The sequence below is a fragment of the Taudactylus pleione genome, unplaced genomic scaffold (genome assembly GCF_031769625.1).
Source record: "Taudactylus pleione unplaced genomic scaffold, aTauple2 ptg000025l, whole genome shotgun sequence".
NCBI lineage: Eukaryota > Metazoa > Chordata > Amphibia > Anura > Myobatrachidae > Taudactylus > Taudactylus pleione.
The window spans coordinates 942,195-965,050 of NW_028284427.1; the positions used below are offsets into that span (position 1 = coordinate 942,195).

General features: G+C 42.5%; 1 protein-coding gene across 2 annotated transcripts in view; it reads left to right on the forward strand.

Moving 5' to 3' along the window:
* ANKHD1 (ankyrin repeat and KH domain containing 1) overlaps positions 1 to 22,856 on the forward strand; it is a 396,742-nt gene that overhangs the window by 124,631 nt on the left and 249,255 nt on the right. For both annotated transcript variants that reach the window (XM_088451243.1, XM_088451245.1), the window contains exons 5-7: positions 14,951 to 15,098; positions 15,201 to 15,434; positions 16,325 to 16,419. In XM_088451243.1, coding sequence (XP_088307369.1) covers positions 14,951 to 15,098; positions 15,201 to 15,434; positions 16,325 to 16,419 — 477 coding nt within the window. The remainder of the gene's footprint in view (positions 1 to 14,950; positions 15,099 to 15,200; positions 15,435 to 16,324; positions 16,420 to 22,856) is intronic.

A 22,856-nucleotide genomic window follows, 5' to 3' on the forward strand; every position in this document is an offset into this window, starting at 1 on the left:
GTTTGAGCCACTGGGCTCAGTGGATCTTAAATGGCTAACAGCTAAGACTGTTTTCCTTCTGGCCATAGCTTCGGCCAGACGCGTTTCTGAATTAGGGGCTCTTTCTTGTAGACCCCCTTTCTTGATTTTTCGTGGGAACAGGGCAGTGCTATGCACTTGTCCTGAATTTCTTCCCAAAGTTGTTTCCCAGTTTCATGTTAACGAGGAAATAGTTGTTCCGGCCTTTAACTCACCTGGCCTCTCAGTGGGTGAGGCCACTTTGGATGTTGTGCGGGCCTTAAGGACTTATGTTGTCCGCACTTCTTCGTTTAGGAAGTCGGACGCCTTGTTTGTCCTCCTATGGCTTCCGTAAAAAGGGTTGGCCTGCTTCAAAGTAAACTTTGGCAGCCTGGATCCGTATGGCTTTTTCTGAAGCTTATCTTCATGAAGGTCTGCCGGTTCCTCCTTCTGTGAAGGCTCATTCCACTAGGTCTGTGGGTCCTTCGTGGGCAGCTCGACGTGGTGCCTCTGCAGTCCAAATCTGCAAGGCTGCTACGTGGTCCTCTGTCCATACCTTCGTGAGGTATTACAGGTTTGACACCTTCGCCTCTCAGGATGCTTCCTTCTGGCGGCGGATTCTCCTTTCAGCACAGGAGCATCCCCACCCTTAAAGGATACTGCTTTGGTACATCCCCAAGGTATCCTGTGGATACCCTATGGACCCTGAAGTAGAAAATATGAGATATGGTAAGAACTTACCCTTGTTATCTCTATTTCTTCGAAGTCCATAGGGTTCCACAGGTCTCCGGCCCTGTCGCACCTGTGCTGCAGATGGGCTTTACTCTGGTCACCGGTTTTTCCGTCTCCCTCTGGTGAGAATGTGATTTTTGTGTGTGTCCATATCTTTCTTCTCTCTTCCTTCTTCTCCTCCGGCCTATGGCTTGGTAACTAACTGAGATGCCTTGGCTCGGGAGGCGGGGTATAGGAGGGGGACTCTAGTGCATCCTGGGAGGACTGAAAACTTAACTCTATGGTGCCCGATGCCTGACGTCATCACCTATACCCCAAGGTATCCTGTGGAACCTTATGGACTTCGTAGAAATAGAGATAACAAAGGTAAGTTCTTACCATATCTCATATTTTAATCTTTCTTCAATGATTGGAAACCACGGTCTGGTGAAGTATTATCTTCCATACAAATCCAGGGAGTGCTGCCTGATTGACTGTAGTATGTGACTGTGCCTATTTACTCTTACAGTATGGCGACCATACTATTTAAATATATATCAATTTTTTTTTTGTAAAGGTCAAACTAAGTTGGCTTTGCTTTTTTATAAATTGCCCTTTTAAATTCAGTGGCAAAATCACTGAAATATCAGGACTGTTTTGCCATATCATAACGTTAGGCCCATTGTTTCAAATTATGTGTTAGTGAAAGGGGTAGAATAGGATAATCATAAGGCAAGAAACTAAAGGGGATAATTGTAGTCTACTTAATTTAAATTTTTATATAAAATCCATTTGACTGTTGAAAAGTCAAATGGATCGCATCCGCTTCAGTGGATGGGGGGAAATAGGGGAAAATGTATATGATGCTTAAGAGGTGTTGCATGAACTATGAGGCTATGCGTGATCGCTGTGAGTGACAAAATATGTGGGTCCCAGTGCAAAATCGTGAGGAAATAGTGAGTCCCCACTCACCATCGCGATGCGATGTGCGTCCCCGCAGGTCGCGCATCGCATCTTCAGATCTGCCGTTCTGTAGGGCAGATCTAAAATTCTCAAGTCAGGATGCACTGGAGTAGTCAGGAGGCACGATAGATCGTGTGTCACATTGGCAGTATTTTCAGACCAAATCGTGTGCAGGACTGCCAGGGAGCTCCCGGGGAGATTTCAGGGGGAAATCGTGTACATCGGCTGATCGGGAACACATCGCTATGTGTGAGGGCACCTTCAGTCCCTCAATGCATTGCCCCCAGTAGTAGTCTCCCCCCCCCCCACCCCCCTATGCATTGCCACTAGTAGTAGTTCCCCCCCCCTATGCATTGCACCTAGTAGTAGTCCCCCTATGCATTGCCCCTAATAGTAGTCCCCCTATGCATTGCCCCTAGTAGTACTTACCGCTATGCATTGCCACAAGTAGTGGCCCCCCTATGCATTGCCACAAGTAGTAGTCCCCCTATGCTTTATCCCTAGTAGTAATCTCCCCTGCATTGCCCCCACTATTAATCCCCCCCCTATGCAGTAGTTTACCCTCTATGCATTGCCACCAGTAGTTTACCCCATATGCATTGTCCCCTGTATTGGCCCACCTATTTGCCATTTAGAGACCTGGGCTTAATGCCCAGGTCACTTACACCTTCAATTGGGCCTAATGCCCCCTATGTACCCCCGGACCTTGTGCCCACCTAATATACCTACAGGCCTATTGCCTGAATATATCCCACGGGCCTATTGCCTGACAACCCTGGTGGTCTAGGGAGGGGTTAAATAACGGTGGCCCAAGGCCACCTACCCGTACGGTGGAAGAGGCTGCGGGGGGGAGCTTCGTTAGCTCTTTTTCTTTCCACCCCAGCAGTCCTCTTCGTTCATCAGCTTCATTCTTCTGCCGCTAACCCGTCCTGGCCAGCGGCGCCGCCTCTTCCTTCTTGATCACGCAGTCTTCTGACCTCTTGCGCGGCCGCTGGATGTGTTGCTGCTCTTTTCTTCATTTCACTTATCTTCGGGAGGTCTTCACTCCTCCCCTCCACCGCTGGACTGAACTTTCCGCTCAGCGGCGTCTATTCCCTGCTGGGCCGGGAGCCAAAATCTCGTGGCCAGTGCCAAACAACCACCGCTATTTGGCTTCCGGGCAGCGAGCTCCGCTTAGCTTGCGCTTTGAGCCAAGCTTCTCCCGCCGACGCTGGTGGAAGGGACCAGGCGGTCCCTTCACCAGGTACCCTCCGCGGTGGCTTACCCGGCGCTGGGAACAAACACACTGTCCCAATGCCGGGCATGGATGCTCTGCCGATGCTGGGATCAGACCCTTGATCCCAACACTGCTTTCCACAGCAGCAGCCAATGAGAGTCTATCTGACTCTCATTGGCTGCTCTAACAGACAGCGTTGTGTCCTTCCCAGGGGGATGCGCTGTGCTGCAGCCAGCTGTCAGGGATTGGCCACACCACAGCGCCTCCCCAGAGACCCACCTTCTTTTTAAAAGCGAGTCCCCACTCTCAATCCTGGGTAAAATACGCGCTATAGCGCGTATTTGCGAACACTGGGCTATGGGTCAAAACGGTATAACTAAGACGGGAGTTCAATTAAATAGGAAGTTGTATATTGCCGGGAATGGGTGCCCATAGCTATTCAATTGGCCTCGCAACTAGAGGATTTTTGCTCCTACCTTCCTGAGGGGCAAGAAGAAATCTGACTAAACTAGTGCCAGGATGCTAGTCATAAGGCAATCATATTTTCTTATTTGCTTTACTTTTTAAAGCAACTATATAAACAAATGGGATGTACCAAAGCAATATATGAAACGGTTGGATTATGATTAACAATAGAAGCACAATTGATTGCAACTAAAGACTGTTAATTGCATGGCTTGTTTAATGATATTCCTTCCAATCTGAGAATCTTCAGAAGATCTTGTCAGGTATAGGTATTTAGTTATGAAGAAATTACCTGCTGAATTTGAATATTTTGTGACTGAAGCCTGAACCCTGCATTCTCAAGAGGTTGCTACCATTTTTGTTTTAATGTGCCTTCATTATATCTGGCATCTTGCTGCCATTCCCCTTGCACAATGACAACTTTGATTCATCTTGCAAGTTCATCCTTGACTAGATCCTAGAGGAAGATCAAAGGTTTTTTTTTACACCTTGAAGCGTGAAGTTCTACCATTTGACATGTAGAGGAGATTGTGACTAGAAATAACAGCTTAATTGTAAATTACCTGAGAGGAACATCTCGTAAAGGCTTAGAGATTGGACATTAGAACTTAAAATACTTAATTATGATCTACCAAAAAGTGCCACCAAAGAATTAATGTGAGACTTGATTCTCTTTAATGCTGATGCCAAACTGGTGTCCAGAAGCACACAGTGTTAACACTTAACTGTCAAGGTATTGCATGGAAGGCTATTGTCTAATCCAGCCTGAATAAACTGAAAATTCTGTAGAATAGTAGCAGAATCAGGACCCAATCAACTATTTGTACACCAGAAAATTTTTATATTTTCCAAATCCTATAATAGGTATATGAAGAATATTGTTTTCAAGCTTAAGAAGTATATCCATTATTTTGTAACTTTTTTTTCTTAAACCATGCATGCTCTAGCATTTTGTCCTCAAAGACCGAGGATTTGGATGTAGAAACTGTCTCTGGTGCAGAATATCTTACTGAAGTGGCAGAGGCCAGTGCTTTTCCAGAAGCATTCCCCATCCCACTGCAAACCTACAGTGGCCTGGTCAAAACAGGAAGTACGAGAGGCGTGCAATATGTTTCTGTATGCACAAATAGTATTCTATAAACAAACAAGGTGAACATTACATTTTTTCGAAGTATTCACCAGGAGTCTATGCAAAGTTGCATGCGGTCAAACCACTTGGTGAAGCAGCTGGACCAGTCCGAAGCAGGTATTCTTCTACATGCTGGATGAAGGTCTCAATTGCAGTTTCCGATGACTTAGAACAACCCCACGCATCGTGTGCTTGATTTGTAGGGTCCATAATGAGTTTCTTAGAAGAATTTCACTTGTTCACTTCCTTCGTTTGCAGTGCTGCTTACAGACTGTTCTGTGCCCTGAAATTTCACAAGAACTTTAGTCAAAGGTTACAGTTCACAACCAGACAGATTGTGTGTATTCTACCTATGCACTTCTAGTGTTCACGCCAGGTCCAGAGGGAGGCAGGGTGCCTGGTGTGAAAACGTGCACCAGCTGGTACGCCAAAATGGCCACTCAAAGGGGACTAGTCCTTACTGTGTGCTCCTTATCGTCACTGCAGGGACCGAGACCAGCACTCATGGAGATGCTGGGCAGCCCCAAAGCTTTCCCTGCGGAGTGAAAAGATGTCATGCGCATGGCATATTTTCACCCAACGGTGACTGTTTCACCGTAATCTCTCCCATCCACGGGACACTGCAACCCGCAGGTGGGGACAATAGCCAGCCGGCTGTTTCAGGAGGGCGCCGCCATAAGGGCAGGGCACATTTTAGTGTTTCATAATTGGGCAGAGCACGTCACTCCGTTAAACTAGCCTAGCTGGAACGCTACACTGCACATCCATAAACTTATTGCACACCCTTCACATACTTCCGGTAATGGGATGAAAAACATACCCACGTTGGAAGTTCCATGGAATAGGAGAGAATCTATTCCCTTTGTTCCGCTTTCCCTGTGATGGGAATAGAATTGATTTTAGTTTTGTTTATGAGGATGTCTGCTTCAAATTTATTTGAAGAATGCTAAACTTTTGTATTACGAGTTGAAAATGTTCCTTGTGTAAGGCCCATTCTCCTCATTGGATTCGATATCGACCCAATGCCTCTAGGAGTGGTTTGATTTAGTTCCCGCGTACCTGTTAAGTCGTACAGAGTATAAGAGTTTGGGTTGCTGTTTAAAGTTTGTGGTCATTGGGACATGTTGAGGGACGAGGCGTTTGGGGAGACATAATCTGTCTCTTGTGGATTTCAGTACAGAATAATTGATGATATTATCATCATCCTTTATCTAGACCAGTGGTTCCAAAACTTTTTTGAACCACTGCCCCTAGAGTATCAGAATTGTGTTTGTGGCACCGCTAATCCAAAAGTCTGTTGTTGAAACTCAGAAAAAATAGAAAGTCCTGTAGTAAAGTGAAGCAAATTGTGCTTACCTCCAACTCATTTTAAAGCCTGCACACACAGGCTTGGCCTGCTATTATAGCCTGCATCTTAAGCATGCCATCTGAAGCATGGAGTTCGAACCGGAGCTGAGTTTTAATACCAGCTTTCACTTCTTTCTAGGTAAACGAATGCCATCTTTCGTATCTGATGCCTTTCATTGCAAGAATAGTCTGTTTTGAAAGTTTGTTTTCCAACTGTGAGGCTGCATCTTCCCCCGGACCATTAATTAGCTTGTTGAACAAACTGCTCAAACATTCCCTTCCACTGTACCAGTTGACCTAGCCTCTCCTGCAACAGGGACTCATTCTAAAGCCTGCACACACAGGCTTGGCCTGCCAATATAGCCTGCATGGAGTTAGAACTGGATTTGGACTTTTGACTACTTTCTAACCAAAATTTAAACGATTTCACGAACACACAGGAATGCTGCCAATCCACCTTCATTTACACTCCCCTGAGACTGGGTTTGGCTGCTGTCTCATGCTGCAGCCAAAAAGAATAAATGGTGACCACATTTTAAGTTAAAACCATGTTAAACTTAATCAGAAATTAAAAAAGTGATAGAGTGATCTGCAAAAAGCCACAGCATCTCCTTCGCTCGAGTGTGTGGTCGTGTCGCATCCAGTTTGTGGAGTTCGATTTGGCTGCAGCATGAGACAGCAGCCAAACCCAGTCTCAGGGGAGTGTAAATGAAGGTGGATTGGCAGCATTCCTGTGTGTTCGTGAAATCGTTTAAATTTTGGTTAGAAAGTAGTCAAAAGTCCAAATCCAGTTCTAACTCCATGCAGGCTATATTGGCAGGCCAAGCCTGTGTGTGCAGGCTTTAGAATGAGTCCCTGTTGCAGGAGAGGCTAGGTCAGCTGGTACAGTGGAAGGGAATGTTTGAGCAGTTTGTTCAACAAGCTAATTAATGGTCCGGGGGAAGATGCAGCCTCACAGTTGGAAAACAAACTTTCAAAACAGACTATTCTTGCAATGAAAGGCATCAGATACGAAAGATGGCATTCGTTTACCTAGAAAAAAGTGAAAGCTGGTATTAAAACTCAGCTCCGGTTCGAACTCCATGCTTCAGATGGCATGCTTAAGATGCAGGCTATAATAGCAGGCCAAGCCTGTGTGTGCAGGCTTTAAATGAGTTGGAGGTAAGCACAATTTGCTTCACTTTACTACAGGACTTTCTATTTTTTCTGAGTTTCAACAACAGACTTTTGGATTAGCGGTGCCACAAACACAATTCTGATACTCTAGGGGCAGTGGTTCAAAAAAGTTTTGGAACCACTGGTCTAGATAAAGGATGATGATAATATCATCAATTATTCTGTACTGAAATCCACAAGAGACAGATTATGTCTCCCCAAACGCCTCGTCCCTCAACATGTCCCAATGACCACAAACTTTAAACAGCAACCCAAACTCTTATACTCTGTACGACTTAACAGGTACGCGGGAACTAAATCAAACCACTCCTAGAGGCATTGGGTCGATATCGAATCCAATGAGGAGAATGGGCCTTACACAAGGAACATTTTCAACTCGTAATACAAAAGTTTAGCATTCTTCAAATAAATTTGAAGCAGACATCCTCATAAACAAAACTAAAATCAATTCTATTCCCATCACAGGGAAAGCGGAACAAAGGGAATAGATTCTCTCCTATTCCATGGAACTTCCAACGTGGGTATGTTTTTCATCCCATTACCGGAAGTATGTGAAGGGTGTGCAATAAGTTTATGGATGTGCAGTGTAGCGTTCCAGCTAGGCTAGTTTAACGGAGTGACGTGCTCTGCCCAATTATGAAACACTAAAATGTGCCCTGCCCTTATGGCGGCGCCCTCCTGAAACAGCCGGCTGGCTATTGTCCCCACCTGCGGGTTGCAGTGTCCCGTGGATGGGAGAGATTACGGTGAAACAGTCACCGTTGGGTGAAAATATGCCATGCGCATGACATCTTTTCACTCCGCAGGGAAAGCTTTGGGGCTGCCCAGCATCTCCATGAGTGCTGGTCTCGGTCCCTGCAGTGACGATAAGGAGCACACAGTAAGGACTAGTCCCCTTTGAGTGGCCATTTTGGCGTACCAGCTGGTGCACGTTTTCACACCAGGCACCCTGCCTCCCTCTGGACCTGGCGTGAACACTAGAAGTGCATAGGTAGAATACACACAATCTGTCTGGTTGTGAACTGTAACCTTTGACTAAAGTTCTTGTGAAATTTCAGGGCACAGAACAGTCTGTAAGCAGCACTGCAAACGAAGGAAGTGAACAAGTGAAATTCTTCTAAGAAACTCATTATGGACCCTACAAATCAAGCACACGATGCGTGGGGTTGTTCTAAGTCATCGGAAACTGCAATTGAGACCTTCATCCAGCATGTAGAAGAATACCTGCTTCGGACTGGTCCAGCTGCTTCACCAAGTGGTTTGACCGCATGCAACTTTGCATAGACTCCTGGTGAATACTTCGAAAAAATGTAATGTTCACCTTGTTTGTTTATAGAATACTATTTGTGCATACAGAAACATATTGCACGCCTCTCGTACTTCCTGTTTTGACCAGGCCACTGTAGGTTTGCAGTGGGATGGGGAATGCTTCTGGAAAAGCACTGGCCTCTGCCACTTCAGTAAGATATTCTGCACCAGAGACAGTTTCTACATCCAAATCCTCGGTCTTTGAGGACAAAATGCTAGAGCATGCATGGTTTAAGAAAAAAAAGTTACAAAATAATGGATATACTTCTTAAGCTTGAAAACAATATTCTTCATATACCTATTATAGGATTTGGAAAATATAAAAATTTTCTGGTGTACAAATAGTTGATTGGGTCCTGATTCTGCTACTATTCTACAGAATTTTCAGTTTATTCAGGCTGGATTAGACAATAGCCTTCCATGCAATACCTTGACAGTTAAGTGTTAACACTGTGTGCTTCTGGACACCAGTTTGGCATCAGCATTAAAGAGAATCAAGTCTCACATTAATTCTTTGGTGGCACTTTTTGGTAGATCATAATTAAGTATTTTAAGTTCTAATGTCCAATCTCTAAGCCTTTACGAGATGTTCCTCTCAGGTAATTTACAATTAAGCTGTTATTTCTAGTCACAATCTCCTCTACATGTCAAATGGTAGAACTTCACGCTTCAAGGTGTAAAAAAAAACCTTTGATCTTCCTCTAGGATCTAGTCAAGGATGAACTTGCAAGATGAATCAAAGTTGTCATTGTGCAAGGGGAATGGCAGCAAGATGCCAGATATAATGAAGGCACATTAAAACAAAAATGGTAGCAACCTCTTGAGAATGCAGGGTTCAGGCTTCAGTCACAAAATATTCAAATTCAGCAGGTAATTTCTTCATAACTAAATACCTATACCTGACAAGATCTTCTGAAGATTCTCAGATTGGAAGGAATATCATTAAACAAGCCATGCAATTAACAGTCTTTAGTTGCAATCAATTGTGCTTCTATTGTTAATCATAATCCAACCGTTTCATATATTGCTTTGGTACATCCCATTTGTTTATATAGTTGCTTTAAAAAGTAAAGTAAATAAGAAAATATGATTGCCTTATGACTAGCATCCTGGCACTAGTTTAGTCAGATTTCTTCTCGCCCCTCAGGAAGGTAGGAGCAAAAATCCTCTAGTTGCGAGGCCAATTGAATAGCTATGGGCACCCATTCCCGGCAATATACAACTTCCTATTTAATTGAACTCCCGTCTTAGTTATACCGTTTTGACCCATAGCCCAGTGTTCGCAAATACGCGCTATAGCGCGTATTTTACCCAGGATTGAGAGTGGGGACTCGCTTTTAAAAAGAAGGTGGGTCTCTGGGGAGGCGCTGTGGTGTGGCCAATCCCTGACAGCTGGCTGCAGCACAGCGCATCCCCCTGGCAAGGACACAACGCTGTCTGTTAGAGCAGCCAATGAGAGTCAGATAGACTCTCATTGGCTGCTGCTGTGGAAAGCAGTGTTGGGATCAAGGGTCTGATCCCAGCATCGGCAGAGCATCCATGGTCACCATTTATTCTTTTTTATTTTTTTCTCCACCTGGACGTTATACTTCCGCTACTTGCACACCCTGCCAGATGTAACCTACGCAGTGCGCCCCAGATGGCTGCCTCGGATGGTTGATTCTTGGGCAGGATGAACAAACACGTGGATCTATTAATTCAGTGCATTTCATATTTCAAATGTTTCAGTCACCCGTAAATCTCCTGCCCGAACTGCAGCACTGTTTGCTGTATTTACTAATCCCTGTTTTGTAAAATGTACTTTCACCCCACTCTATGCTATACTGGTGTGCTATACATCCACTGAAGTGCATCCTCCATGGGCAGGATGTACTTCATGTGGATCTATTTTGTGGGTGGAATATATAACCCATGGAAGTCCCAAAATGTCTGCACCAACCCTGCAATATGCGTATTGTGCTCTCTAGGTTTCGATTGATTTTAAGTATCTCGGTGTGGTTTTCTATTTATTTATTTTTTTTAACACCAAATCCTTGGACAGTGTACCATGTTTTCTGATGTCTGTAAAGCGACTTTTGAGTCCTATGGGAGAAAAGCGCTATATAAATTTTATTAATACCTGTCATTCTTAGGTTTAGTTATGTGGTGGTGGACAGGTTTGCGCTTCTGTTTGTCCACATATTTAATTTACATTCACCATAAATAATTTGATTTGCTGCTGAACCACCAACCTGAGCACAGTTTGGGAACCACTGATCTAGACCATACTATAATGGGGCAACCTACATTCAGAGATAGTTCATTCATTTCAATCCTTGTCCCATTGGTAGTTTAAATCCAATTTTCTTGCCACAGGTGCAACAGAGCGCAAACACTAGTGGGAATTTAATTTGAAGCTGGTTACCTTTATTAATGTTTTTGATCTGTGCGAAACTGTACATTTAACAAAGAATTGTCACGGAGACACAACCATGGTTGGAATGTAATCCAAGTTCTAAAATGTGTAAGGTAGTTATGGTGATGTTATGTAGCTCCAGCTGACTTCTAGTGTGAAATGCAAAGCTCACCGCCTCTCTAAATCTGCATGAGCGTGATTTATTCTGCACTCATGCAAAAATGTAACTGGATGTCAGTAAAGTGTTCATGCTGACAGTTAAGGAATTGGTAACAATCCCCTAAAGCTGGGTACACGCTGACAGATATATTGGCCAATCAATCGAGCGGCAAATATATCTGGTGCCCGTCTGCCAGTGTGTACCCACGATATGTCTGTGAACGGCGTCATTCAGACATATTGCATTGGCTGTGCTGCACTACCGATGGACAGATATATCTGCAGACCTCCCGTATACACACAGCAGCAGCTGCGGGGAGGGGGGCGGGACATGCCCCGACCCATCCCCCATCCGCTTGAACCCGCCGGCAGAAGTAGATGGCCGTTCAGTGTGTATGAACGACCATCATCTGCAGATTTATCGCTATAGTGTGAACCCACCTTTAAACTTACTGCATATGACTTGCTACGGGGAGCGTAAAGGATAGCTGTATTTTTGCCACATTTTTCCTATAGCATGGCCAGAAATTAAACCACCACGGTATATTACAGAATCATGTGTCCGGAATAAAACATAGAATTTGTTTGTTCATTTATTTGTTTTTAATAGCCAATGTCTTTCATAAGGGGGGCTTACAGTAGTTATAGGGACATTGTGAAGACAATATTTTGTCCTTTTTAATTGGTGTTTCAATTTAAAAGACAAGTTCATTTTAGTCCTTTTATCTTGGTTCTGTCCATCAATTTCTTGGAAAATGTATATTCTATTTGTTTCTGTGAAGGCGGTTATTTGGTCAATAAGAACTGGTCTCCATATGAAGACTCTTTACTATTTAAAAACAAATGTAATTTTTGCCATCAGATTCTGTCAGCATATGTGTAAGTGAACTACATGACCGCCTACTCCTGATAGTTATGAGCACCTTAGAAACAAAATTGTTATTGGATCTAATAAATAGTAAAAGTTTGGCTTTAATCATTCAATATGTAGACAATGATAAACTGTAAGAAAACCGAACATGTTCAACCCAAATAAAAAAACTGAATGGTGCATGCTATACCCTGCAGCCTTGTTTCAGCCTTTGCAGAAAATGTAAGCGGATTTGATCTCTGACAGCAAAACAGCATATGAATTCCTACCTATCTATACACTTTAAATGTCACTATTTAGCATTATAAGTCGCACAAGAAATAATTGCTTTCCAGACTTTGATTGTGGTTCCAAAGCACAAAAAGATGATATTCACCAAAAAGCAGATAGTTACACGCTGTGTTCTAAATACAATTAGCGTAAACAGATTATGCAATCACTAGGTACAGTCGAATACACACAAATGCGCTCTGGATCCAAATTTCCGTCATCAAAGGTGAAGTCTCCATCAATAGCAAGAAAATGATGAATAGCTAACAGATTCAGAGAGCCTGCTTATCTACTCTTACAGAGATAGGCAATAGATCAAATTGGCATAATCCCATTGGTTCTTCTTCCTGGTACTTCTGTTACGATGCAGTTCATAGGTTACTTTATATTGTAATAGTTCAGCCTCCAACAGCTTCTTTGTGTCAGTTTTCCCGCCGAAGAACAAGTCTAAACTGGCTGATTACATTACATTTACAGAGTACATTTCAATGCCTATCTCTCTATGATCCATAATTTGCAGACGCATGTTGCGATTTCCTTGCCGATTGTAACCGGAAATCTGCAAATAAACAGTGGTTGAGAATGGCACCAAACAAGGTCTGCTTATCATGTACGAAACCTGGCATCTTAAGTACACTCGCTTTATTACATAATTAATAATGAATATAACCTTGGATATTAATGCTGGGGAACCTTTCTATGTAAGTGTGTAAATATAAGGATATTAAGAAAAGACTCTAGTTAGCGTTGTGCGACTACATATTTGTGGAGTACACCGTGGTACGTATTTTGCAGGGTTGTTCATAATACATGTTTTTAGTAAATGTATGTATTTATATAATGAGGACTTATAACACTGTTCTATTGCGTGGGAATTGCATGATGCTAAATAATAGTATCGTCGTATGTACTGATATTGTGGGATTCGCAAAATGGCATCTTGTTACCATTCACAAAATAGCGTTGTGCATATTTTAATTTTAACAGATTCTGTCTCAGCCAATTATCCGGCTTCGACATGTAGTGGCAATAGTTGCGGACTTTCCCCAAATGTGATTCTTACTATGTCAGCCCTAGATTTGTTTATTGTATTGTTTAACTGGCTTTATTACATCATGTTCACTTACATCACAAAGTTGCATTGGGATAGTGTTCTTCTGTTCTGTAACTTCTTGTATGGTATCTACCAGTTTAGGGCTAGTAGATGATTTTCAAGACTCTGAGTTGAATCATAACACCATTAAAATACCTTTGCCGATTTTACATCATTATGCTGGCTAATAAAGCTTACTGGAATAACCAGGTACTTCAAATAATTTGTTGCTACGGTAGGTCAGTAATTCTGTTAGATGACACATTTGTGTTTCTGAAATGTCAATAACTTAAGGCAGTGGACTTCATTTTTTTTTTTTTTATATATCTTTATTTTAAATTGAAGCGAGGAAATCATTTACATGTACATAATACAGCTGGAAATAGTTTAACAATAATTTCTGGCAAAAAAAATAACATCTGCTATTACTTATTTAGCTCTTGACATTGTAAAATTAAAAAAGTAAAAAAAAACATGATGAAATGAGGTTCCATCTGGCATCCACCCACCAACCAAGCTCATGCTCTTATTTCAGGTGTACATTTCACCTTTCTGGTAATTGAATTGGTGATTCTCCCATCAATATCTGTGTCTCATACCATTGTGTCCTAAGCATACAGTTATAAATTTGCGTTTGCATTGTGACTGACAAAGTGGGGATTATAACTCACCCAGGTCTCAAAAAAGGAAGAGGCCTTCCTTTCTCTCTTGAACATAGTTTCTACCCAATCCATTCTAAAAATTAATTTGGTTTTTCTCTGTATAATGTAAAAGTTATGGGAGTTGTGCTAATCCATTCCTGTAAGATAGTTTTCTTAGCTGCAGCACTTATAGCTATTAATCGTTTTCTGCTGCCTTGGGTAAGTCTCTGCCCTTTTGGAAAGATACCCAATACCGCCCATTAGTGTACCTCTTTTTAAAGATCAACATTTATTCCAGCAAGTTATAATATTTGACTATATTTGCTATAATTAGGTCTACCTTGATGCTCTCTAAAGGTTGGTCGACTCTGTGGGCAGATTCCATTCAAGCGATGTGCTGCTTGGCATTGTGGCGAAAGCCCAGCTGTGCACATATTAGCCATTTACAGTAATGCCAACATTGCAAAGCCACATGGATGTGACGTGCCTTTCTGGGAAGGCGTATTGCATCCTTTGCGGAGAATTGAATTCCCTACGTTAACAGCAAAAATAAATAAATACAATGGTTTTCTGTTTCTTTTTTCTCTTTAATTTGTAGTTTCCATTGATATGTTCACAAGTAAATTACATAATTAAGTCTTATATTGCCCCCATCACTCCTACTAACACTGAAACTTCATGATCCTGCAAATAAAACAGTTTTAGTTCGCGAATGTTTCTTTAATTGTTTTGCACTGCCTGCAGATCCTATATAAAGTGACGGGAGAATTTCAATTGTTTGTGCCGAAACAGTGCATATGCTGCGGGTGCCCTTTATTTCTGCTTGTACCCTCCTCAGACGTAAAGCAGAAATCTGTGGAAAGTCAAGCATTTGGGCATCCAAACACATTGTGTCCTGTACTTTGCACGGGTTTAGCTGCTATATGGATCTAACCTTGTGTATTTGGGCACTGCATGCACGTTAAGTAATAGGTACCCGTTAATTGGAACCCGCTGGCACAAACAATTAAATATTGCCCCTTTACGTTAAACTGGAGATCGGGCACAAGAAAACTATTTTATTTCCCCCATAGAATGTAAATATTGCAAACCTAACTCTTATATTTTATTTTTTCATCCCAGCAGGTTTGAATTTTTTTGTGTAAAGGAACAAAATAAAATGTTTGTTTTTTATACTGAAATATGCCTAACTCTATGATCATTGTACAGGTTTTGCTCGCTATGCATGCAAGTGTTGAAGATCGAGGAAATAAAGGTGACATCACACCTCTAATGGCAGCAGCTAGTGGTGGATTTGTGGACATTGTGAAACTTCTTTTAATTCATTCTGCTGATGTCAATGCTCAATCTTCAACTGGTAGGTAACTTTGCCTAAGTTTATACAGTCTGTCTCCACAAAAAAAAAAAAATCTTTTGTAATGTTCCTTTTTGTTCCTGACTGCCATGATATTCTTTCTAGGAAACACTGCCCTCACCTATGCCTGTGCTGCTGGGTTTGTGGATGTGGTTAAAGTCTTGCTGAAAGAAGGTGCCAACATAGAGGATCACAATGAAAATGGACACACGCCATTAATGGAAGCTGCTAGCGCTGGTCATGTTGAGGTGGCAAGGATTTTACTGGAAAATGGAGCAGGCATTAATACCCATTCAAATGAGTTCAAAGAAAGTGCACTTACGTTAGCCTGCTACAAAGGTTAGTAATAGGTTATCAGCAAAACTTACCTTTTGGTTTGTATTTGCGGGATGTAGTTAGGATTCCGGCGGTGACCATCCCGACGGTCACAACATCGGCAGCAGAATCCCGAAATTTACAGTACTGACGAATTGCAACCGTGAGGGTTTGCGTTATGCACTAGGGGGAGGTTAGGATTAGACTGCCGAGGGGTGGATGAGGGTTAGAATACTCACTAAACTTCGTAGGAATTTTGACCGTTGGGATTCCGCTGCCGGTATTGTGGCCATCTTGAACTTCACCACCTATATATCGTACCTGTATTTGCTCCTGAAATGGGAATGTAGTTGCATTTTTGACATTTATAATAACAAAAATAACTGAGTAATGTTATGTTGAACACGGTATTCCGACATGCTGCTAATGTGATTTTAAAGCATTTTAAGAGTCTGCTTTAGAATTTGAAACATGTTTTAAAACTGAAACTCAATTTTTTTTTATATTGCGTTATTAGTATTTTGGCATGCCTTGTCCCCGTTCCTATTACCGACATGTTAATACATACCGAAACCAAGAAATAATGAACTTTTAAAAGTTTACAATATTTCACTTAAAGCATAAACTTGATGTACAGATGTGTCCTAACACATCTTGCCTCCTTGCGCGTTAAACAGCGCTTCTAGTCGTGCCGAGCGTCTTTTCGTGCTTGTGCGTCCTATTCGCTGTGCGAATAAGACATATTTGAAGGTAAAAAGTCACCCTGTCATTACATAACTTAAAGGGAAAGCTTCCCATTGCAATGGCTACCATAGAGTATTATGGGAAAAATGCAATTATTTGTACTTACCATAATAGTTTTGTGTGTGATTTGGTATAAACTGTACATTTATTTTTTTCTTTCAATTGTATAGGCCATCTAGAGATGGTTAGATTTTTGCTGGAAGCAGGAGCTGATCAAGAACATAAAACCGATGAGATGCATACAGCATTAATGGAGGCCTGCATGGTAAGAGGATACAATATTAACAAGTTGTATCATACTAAAAAAAACAACTTATTTCTTCTTCAAGGTCCACAGGGATACCATGGGGTAATGTGGTTGGAGAGATCCAGGCACCAAAACAGTAAAAGCTTTCAGCTCCCAGGATGCCTCGGGTCCTCCATATATACCCCGCCCCTAGCCACCGTTAACAAATATACATTTTATAGACAAATCAGTGGTGCAAATACCAGCAGCTCTGAAGACCCAAAAGTGAAAAAGTGTTGGCCACACTTTAAAAACAAATCAAAAGTAAATACACAATAGGTAACAGCTGAGCTCTAGCTTAATTACTTTCCTTTCAAGGTAGTTGGTGTTCAAATTCATGTGTGTGGAGAGAGAAATCTTCAGTTAATTTTCTCTGAATATATGAAAAAGAAGAAAAAATACAATAGTGCAACATCTTTTTAAAAAATTATTGGATTCTAAATGTATATCAAGCTGGACTCCTACCCGAAGTTGTGTCTACTGGTTAGGTAGACTACAGGTGCAATATCAGGAGAAGGATATCAACCCACTTTTGAGCCTCTTTTGGGGGAAGTTTGTTTCTCTTTACATCCATTACAGAAATTGAGGAGGAAGCACCTTCCTCCTCAATTTCTGTAATGGATGTAAAGAGAAACAAACTTCCCCCAAATACAAATAAAGGGGAAGGGAGCCTCTAATAGTGTATTACAATTTTTAATCCAAAGCATAATTCCTGACAGGAAGTGTGGAAACGCACCAGTGAGGAGGTGCTCTAGTGGAACCTACATTCTGGATGGACTCGTTCTTTCCTATCTGGGCTGAATAAAGAGGCAATTGCTGGGGACACCTGGATACCTGTTTCTCATGCCTTAAAGTCTATTATTGCATAATAGACCATTACATCTGTTAGGAGTCCATCTCTATTATTGCTGCTTCTTGTATTTTTGCACATGGTTTTATATGTTTGCTTTGGATTAAAAATTTTAATACACTATTACATTGCCTATTCTGTCAGTATCTTACTGAAGGATTCCACGGAAAAATTGAAGTATGCCTTAAAGCAATATTTTCAGCATCTGGAGCTGTTACTCGTCCAGCTATGGCTAGAGCAGGGGTTCCCAACCACGGTCCTCAAGGCACACTAACAGTCCAGGTTTTAAGGATAACCATAGTTGAGCACAGGTGACTTAATTAGTACCTTAGTTATTTTGATTTAACCATCTGTGCTTAAGCATGGATATCACTAAACCCAGGACTGTTAGTGTGCCTTGAGGACCGAGGTTGGGAATCACTGGGCTAGAGCCTGGGTAACCAAAGCTGTTGAAGAATGGATAGGGGCATTGGAAGAATGTCTACCAGATGCTATCAGAGAATAGATGATGTATGTCTCCCTCATACAGGAAGCAGCTTCATATCTGGGAGGAGCTGCAGTAGATGCTGGAATTTTAGCTTTTAAGGCATCATCAGCTTCAATAGTGGCACGCAGGGCCCTTTGGTTAAGATACTGGAAAGCTGATACAAGGCTCTGGAAGTCTTGCCTTTCTATGGAAAGGTACTTTTTGGAGCAGAGTTAGATTAGGTAATAAGTAATTCTATTACCTTACCTTACGGCTTCTAAGTCAGCAGGTCTGCCTTCAACGTCTACTATAAAGTCTAGACAGGTTTCTTTTCGGTCTTCCTCTAAATCGTCTAGTTTTCTCAGGACATCAAGGCAACAAACTAGGAAGTCTGGACCGGCAAGACGCCCAGCTTCAAAACCGGACAACAAACCCTCGGCCTGATGGGGCGGGCCTCCTCCTGGGGGATCCCCATGGTGGGAAGTCGACTTCTTCAGGTCACTGATTACTGGCATCAAATAACAACATATGCCTGGGTCCGAGAAGTGGTCACTCAGCATTATGCCATCACTTTCGGGAGGCATCCTCCCCAGAAGTTTTTTGCACAGATTCCCCATCAGATGCAGTCAAGGCCTTGGCCCTTCATAAGGCCATTCACTGCCTGCTGCAGGCGAGAGTATTCATTCCCAGTTCCTGTGGCGCAAAAAGGAAGGGCTTATAATTCCAATCTATTCTTGGTTCAGAAACCAAATAGGACTCATCGTTCTAAATCTAAAAACCCTCAACCGGTTAAGCCATGTACCCAAGTTTCGTATGGAAACTCTCCGATCAATTATTTTGGCAATGGAGTCTGGTGATTATATGGTTTCCCTGGACATTCAGGATGCGTATCTGCATGTTCCTGTTACGCCATCCCACCAACAATTTTTACGGTCTGCTGTCATTCAGCAACATTACCAATTTCAGGCTCTTCCCTTTGGCCTATCTACAGCTCCCGGGGTATTTACCAAAATTATGGCAGTCATGACAGCCTATCTCAGGTGTCAGGGAGTCACAATATTACCATACCTGGATGGCCTTCTGTCATTGGTGCTGTCCCCGGTTGTTTTACAAAACCATCTTCAATTGACAATAGCCTGCCAACAATAACACGGCTAGATCATTAATTGGAAGAAGTTATCGCTTTGTCCAACACATTAGATGGTACATCTGGGAGCTCTTCTAGATTCTCGGGCACAAAGGGTGTTTCTGTCAGAGGACAAGATTGCGAATACGCAAGCAATAAACGGCAAGCAAAGGGTATCCATTCTATTAGCGATGCAGGTACTGGGATCAATGGTAACCTTCGACATGGTGGGGTATGCCCAGTTCCATTCTAGGCCTCTGCAAAAATTTGATTCTCTACAGGTGGAACAGACCGTATCATCTGATAAGGTCCCAGAGGATCCTTCTCACTTAACAGGTTCGTCACTCCCTCTTGTGGTGGCTGAAAAAGGATCATCTGAACAAAGGGCACCCATTCTTGATTCCAAAGTGGCGCTTCTCACCACGGATGCCAGTCTTCACGGATGTGGGCCAGTTTTGGCGGATGTGACTACAGTGGCCTGGCACAAGAAGTTGTGCAGCCATGATAGAAGTGATAAAAGTTCTGATTTGGACGGAGAGTCATCTTCCGGCCATCCCGGCAATATTAATCACTGGAGTACTCAATTGGGAAGCAGACTTTCTAAGTTGCCAGGACATACACGCCAGAGAGTGGTCTCTCCATCCAAGAGGGTTTTAGCTCCTGGTAAATAAATGGGGTTTACCAGAAATAGATCTCATGGCATCACGTTACACAACCACAAAGTCCCCAGGTATGGGTCCAGGACCAAAGACCCATCAGCATTCTTCGTGGACGCCCTGGCAGTAAAATGGGACGTCAAACTATCTCTCTCCTACAATTTCCCTCCTCCCAAGAATTCTCAGGAAATTCAAGCAGGAAGGCAGAACAATAATACTAGTGGCTCCGGCTTGGCCCAGACGTCATTGGTTCACTGACATACAGAATCTGTCCGTAAACAGTCCGTATCCTCTCTTTCTGTATCAGGAACTGGTAATGCAAGTTCCCTGCCGGTATCCGGAATTCTCGTCTGGCTTTGACGGCGTGGCTCTTGAATCCTCCATCTTTAGAGCAAAAGATTTCTCCAGTTCTGTAATTCAAACGATGCTTGGGGAATGAAAGCCTTCCTCTACACGCATCTATTATAGAGTTTGGCATTCCTTTGGTCAATGGTGTTCCCACAGGAACAAGATGTTTAGGGTTTCCAGGGTACTGGATTATTTCCAGGCTGGATTAGACCTTTGTATCCACCTGGCCACTTTGAGAGTGCTGGTTTGAGAGAGAGATTGCTTCTTTACCAGATGTTAGAATTTCTTTTCTTTTTTTTTAGGGCGTTCTGCGAGTTCAGCCTCCGTTTGTCCCACCGGTAGCAACGTGGGATTTTTCTTTTGGTTCTTAAGGGGCTGCAGCTCTCCGATTTAAACCTCTGGATTCTGTAGACTTGAAATGGTTTACACCGAAAACACTTTCTCTGCGCTTGGCAGCGCTCTCTTGTCGCTCACCATTTTTTATTTTTCACCAGGATAGAGCTGTTCTTCGAACTAGGGAGGCTTGCCTTCCTAAGGTAGTGTCCCGTTTTCACGTAAATGAAGAAATTGTAGTTCCAGCTTTTCTGTAAGTGAAGCCTCCCTTGATGTAGTTCGTGCTCTCCGTATATATGTGGAGCGTACAAACTGTTAGAAAATCAGATGCTCTTTTTTTATTACAGGTTGAGTCTCTCATTTCCAAATATTCCGAAATACGGATTTTTTTTTTTGGCTTGACTGAGAAAATGAAACCTTTTTGTTTTTTTGATGGTTCAATATACACAAACTTTGTCTAAGGCACAAATTTAAAATATTGTATAAAATTACCTTCAGGCTTTGTGTATAGGGTGTATATGAAACATAGATGAATTTCATGTATGTACACAAACTTTGTTTGAGCCATAAAAATTATTGAAAATATTGTATAAAATTACCTGCAGGCTGTGTGTATAAGGTGTATATAACACATAAATGCAACCTGTGTGTATATTTGTGCCCCATTCCCAAGATATTTCATTATGATATGTAAATATTCCAAAATACAGAATATTCAGTTATCCAAAACACCCATGGTCCCAAGCATTTTGGATATCGGAGACTCGACCTGTATATGGTTTTCACAAACGAGGATGGCCAGCTAACAAGCGGACTCTGGCTCGATGGTTACGTATGACTTTCTCTCAGGTGTACACACAGGCTGTTCTCCCTGTCCCAAACACGGTGACAACACATTTGTCTTTGCCTGTAGGGCCATCGTGAGCATTTACTCGTGGTGCCTCTGCTGAATAATTGTGCAAGGCAGCCACATGGTCTTCTTAGGTTCTATGCCTTTGATACTTTTGCCTCTCAGGATACTTCCTTTTGAGCAACGAGTTCTCCTTTCTGCTCGGGACCATCCCCCACCCTAGGGTACATGCTTTAGGACATCTTCATGGTATCACTGTGGATCCCTATGAAGAAAATTAGTTATGGTAGACCTCCTTTTTCTTTGAGGTCCATAGGGTCCACAGGATACCCACCCACCTTTCGGCCACGAGAGTTGCCCACGTGACCAGCAGCGCTATACAGAGCCACAGAGTCTGTATAAGAGGATTTATCTTTAGATATCCTGCCTAGACTGCTTTCAGTGTCCCTTGGATTTAGTGTCCCTTCTAAGGCAAATTCTGCTCCAGGAAGCAGCTTGCCTTTCAGAGCACATTAAATCCTAACCACCGCTATTGCAAGAGTCCTCAGCACCTCCACACTTGAGTTTATACCCAAGTAGTACCAATACCACAGTTAGTACCTAAATATCTTACTCATGAGCTGTACCACATTGACAAGATAAAACATTTCCTCCTCCATGTGTTCTATAAGGGGGCCCAGCCCCATCAGGTAAGTAAAATATCTACAAAACTAAAATATGATTCACAAGATTATCATAGAATTATAAAGAAAAGGCTGCTATAGGATATACGGGAAAAACTCAAATTTGTCTTTTGTAACAACCATTTGAAAGGGTAAAACGAGCGCTAGTGAAAGTGTAAAATAAATATCTAGAAGTTTGTTTATGTGCCACTATGCATGAAAATTAAAACAAAAGCTAAAAATTAGAGGCATGTGCATTTACTAATGCACAAGAAAAATTAAACATGTTTATAGTGGAGAGCCCCGTTTCTATGGGTGCAGCCATCAGTCTATTGGGATTGAAAAAACTCTGTTCTCTGGTTTGTTATATTAATAAAAATATGAAAATAACTGGGTAAACGAAGAGCGAAAAATCTAAAATGTATAAAAAAATATGGTAAAAATAGATGCTAAAATTGTCAAGTTGTCAAAAGTATATCATATAATTTTGTATCGAAGAACAATACATGTATTTATCTAATGTATATTTGTAGATGCTAAGAAGTATTTAAAATTTCTACTTCAGGGTCCATAGGGGGTCCACAGGTTGACCTTGGGGTATAGCTGGATCTTGATCCACGGGCACCACGCAGTTAAAGCTTTCACTGCTCCCAGGATGCACTTGGGTCCGTCCTCCTCTATACCCCGAGCCACAGGCACCTCAGTCGGATCACCCTGTTGCAGTGGGGCTGTTTTTAGCAGCCCCTAAGCTTTATTTCTGAAGATAGAAGATTTTATTTTTAATTTTTATTTTTTTACTCTTCAGAGCGGCAGCATCAGACTGTCCATCTGGACGTCCACACTGCCGCTCCAACAACCCTGCTGGCGCTGCGACGCCAGTACTGATCTGGGAATCGCAGCGGGACCCCGGAGTCAGTACTAGCGTGGCTCCGGGACCTCCCACTGACTGCTGCCGGGCTTACGGGGATTAAGGTAAGCTGCGTGCAGCGCTATCGGCGTTGCTCGCGGGGATTCATGCAGTCTCTAGCCGCCGGTCTCTGGGGACAGACCGGCGGCGCTAGTTGCGGCAGCGGGCTCCCCCTCTTCAGGCATACCCCGCGCGTCCGCTGGACCACCAGGGAGTAA